At 41.2% G+C, this 3,106-nt stretch overlaps 1 protein-coding gene across 1 annotated transcript; it reads left to right on the top strand.

Annotated features, from left to right (window-relative positions):
- The first annotated feature begins 1,472 nt into the window (after nucleotides 1–1,472).
- Nucleotides 1,473–2,408, top strand: LOC119299795 (ice-structuring glycoprotein-like). Its single transcript, XM_037576939.1, has 2 exons — nucleotides 1,473–1,778; nucleotides 1,860–2,408. The coding sequence occupies exons 1-2, from the start codon at nucleotides 1,500–1,502 to the stop codon at nucleotides 2,406–2,408; spliced, it is 828 nt and encodes a 275-aa protein (XP_037432836.1). The 5' UTR covers nucleotides 1,473–1,499.
- The last annotated feature ends 698 nt before the right edge of the window (nucleotides 2,409–3,106 follow it).

Here is a 3,106-nt window from a genome sequence, read left to right as displayed (position 1 = left end):
TATATAGCAGCTTCTTAGATTGCAAATGAGAAGTCATTTACAATTAGGAAGGTGTATTTAGTGCACACATGCCCTTCTATGTCAGAGAACACTAAAGTCATTGCTAAGTGGGTTTCAAAATTCTGTGAGGAGGCTATCAAAAATGACCCATGCACAGCAATCACAAGTATTATTAATATTGCAAAGAGAAAGTATGGTGTGGACATATCAACACACATGGCATACAGGGCAAAGAGGGCAGCAAAGGCTGTTGTGTTAGGAGACCAGAAAGCCCAGTACACCAAGATTAGGGATTATTTACAGGCTGTGTTGGATACAAATCCAAGTTCAAGATGCATTGTGACAACAAGATATCTGAAGGAGCATCCAAGCACTAACCCTAGGTTTCATGCACTGTTCATTTGCTTGAATGGATGCAAAGAAGGGTTTCTCAATGGTTGTAGACCATTCATAGGTAAGTCAATAATATTTGTGCTAAGTGCTACTAATGTTTGATTTCATGTGCTAATCAATTGTGATTTCATTTATTTATTGTAGGTCTGGATGGTTGTTTCATCAAGCTCACTACTGGTCAACAAATTCTAGCTGCAACTGGAAGAGATGGGAACAATAATATTTTTCCCATTGCTTTTGGAATTGTTGATGAGGAGGACACTAACTCCTGGACCTAGTTTTTATATCAGTTGAGATAAGCATTAGGTGGAGAATCTGGGAAGTTTGGGAACTACACAATAATTTCAGATGGGCAGAAGGTAATCAGTTGTAATTACTTTCTTTATTTACTTTCTTTATTTACTCTCTTGTATTTACTTATTGTACACACAGGGCCTTTTAAAAGCCATTACCAGAGTGTTTCCCAATTGTCCCCAAAGGTTTTGTCTTAGACATATCTACTAGAACTTTCAAAATGCTGGGTTTGGAGGGCCTGAATTAAAGCAATACATGGATGCAGCTAGTTATTCATATACTGAACATGGTTTTAAAACTGCAATGGCTGCATTAAAGAATGAGAGTGAGGCTGCTTGGGAATGGCTAAGCAAAATACCTAAACACACTTGGGCCAGACATGCAATGGATATGCACTGCAAAACAGACTTAGTTGTTAACAATCTAAGTGAGGTTTCCAACAAGTGGGTTCTAGATGTCAGGGCTAAACCAATTAGGACCATGGTGGATGGAATTATGACAAAGTTAATGGTCAAGTTAAATGCAAATAGAACAAAGACTGAGACTGTAAGATGGGAAATTTGTCCAACATATGCTGAGAAATTAGAGGAAGCAAAGAAGCTTGCAAGGAACTGTCATGCTTTGATGGCTGGTCCCAATCTTTACCAAGTCACTAGTTGGGAGACAACTTATGCTGTGAACCTACAACATAGGACTTGTGGGTGCAAGAAGTGGGATATGACAGCAGTTCCTTACAATAATGCTATTTCTGCCATACACAAGGCTAAGCTTCAGCCAGAGGACTTTGTTCATGATTTATTCAAAAAAAAAAGATGTACCTGGCAGCTTACAGTCCCATTATATATCCTGTACCTGGACCTGATATGTGGCCAAGGACAGACAGTATGGACATTGAGGCTCCAGTTTTCAAAGAACACAAGGGAAGGGCACAGACTAAGAGGAGAAAGGGCCAATATGAGAAGCCAGCTCCCAAAGACACCTCAAGAATGGCCTCAATTACCTGCTCTAATTGCAAAAAGGTTGGCCATAGATACACCAACTGTAATGTTGCTTTGAATCCATCACTGGCAATGAGAAAGAATAGGCATGAGGTAACCAATGTCCTAATATTGACTATTTGTTGCTGCTTTGAATTCATCTTACTGTTCTTACATTATTTGATCTTTTTGTAGCCAAGCAGCAGCTCCTATGAACTTGATGCAGCCACACCAGCAAGGAGGGCCTCTTCTGCTGCTGGTGCTACTACTACTGCACCATCACCAGCAAGGAGGGCCTCTTCTGCTGCTGGTGCTGCTGCCACTGCACCATCACCAGCAAGGAGGGCCTCTTCTGCTGCTGGTGCTGCTGCTACTACACCATCACCAGCACAGAGGGCATCTTCTTCTTCTGCTACAGCACCTGGACCAGCAAAGAAGAGGGCCTCTTCTGCTTCTACAACAACACCTGGACCACCAAAGAAGAGGGCATCTTCTACTTCTGCAACAACACCTGGACCACCAAAGAAGAGGGCCACTTCTGCTGCACCAGCACAGAGGACAACTGCTGGTAGTTCATCATCTGATGCAAAGGGTAAAACAGCAGTAACTAGATCTTCAGCTGCTGCAAAGGGAGCAAGGGCATCTTTCTTGCCTCCAAGGCCAACTGGTGTTTGCCAAAGAATCAGGAAGCCCACCCAGAAAATTAGAGATTACTTGACTGCTTCAGGTGCTCCATGGGAATGATGCATTTTAGGTGTGTGAAAACTCTTGTGATGATGGTCAATTTGGTTGTGTGTCAAAATAATGTCAATTTGGTTGTGTCAAACTGCTGTTGAGATGTTTGGTTGTGTCAAAATACTGTCAATTTGATCAGTTTGGTTGTGATGATGGTCATGTAGTTGAGATGTTTAAGTTAAGTTGTCATACTATAATGCTTCGATGGTATTTTGTGATGATGAGTTTATCATACATTTTGTGATGATGATGAGTTTATCATACATTTTGTGATGATGATGAGTTTATCATACATCTTTTCTGGTATTTTGTGATGATGAGTTTATCATACATTTTGTGATGATGAGGCTAGATGTCGACAAAGCCACCAAAGATGCCAAAAAACGATCGAAGATGCCTAAAAACCCTAATGAAGGCTAGATGTTCGACAAAACCATCGAAGATGCCAAAATATCCTAGGTGATGGCTAGACGTCGACAAAACCATCGAAGATGCCTAAAAACCCTAGTGAAGGCTAGATGTTGACAAAACCATCGAAGATGCCAAAATATCCTAGGTGAAGGCTAGATGTCGAGAAAACCCCCAAAGATGCCTAAAAACCCTATTTGATGGCTAGACGTCGACAAAACCATCAAAGATGCCTAAAAACCCTAGTGAAGGCTAGATGTCGACAAAACCATCGAAGATGCCAAAATACCCTAGGTGAT

This window comes from Triticum dicoccoides, chromosome 5A (assembly GCF_002162155.2).
Source record: "Triticum dicoccoides isolate Atlit2015 ecotype Zavitan chromosome 5A, WEW_v2.0, whole genome shotgun sequence".
Classification (NCBI taxonomy): domain Eukaryota; kingdom Viridiplantae; phylum Streptophyta; class Magnoliopsida; order Poales; family Poaceae; genus Triticum; species Triticum dicoccoides.
This window is presented reverse-complemented; position numbering and strand designations above follow the sequence as displayed.

Bases quoted from the DNA above. Each gene is read 5' to 3' on its own strand.
- LOC119299795 (XM_037576939.1), top strand. From the start codon at position 1,500: ATGTACCTGGCAGCTTACAGTCCCATTATATATCCTGTACCTGGACCT. The intron at 1,779-1,859 runs GTAACCAATGTC...ATCTTTTTGTAG, and splicing joins TGAGAAAGAATAGGCATGAG to CCAAGCAGCAGCTCCTATGA.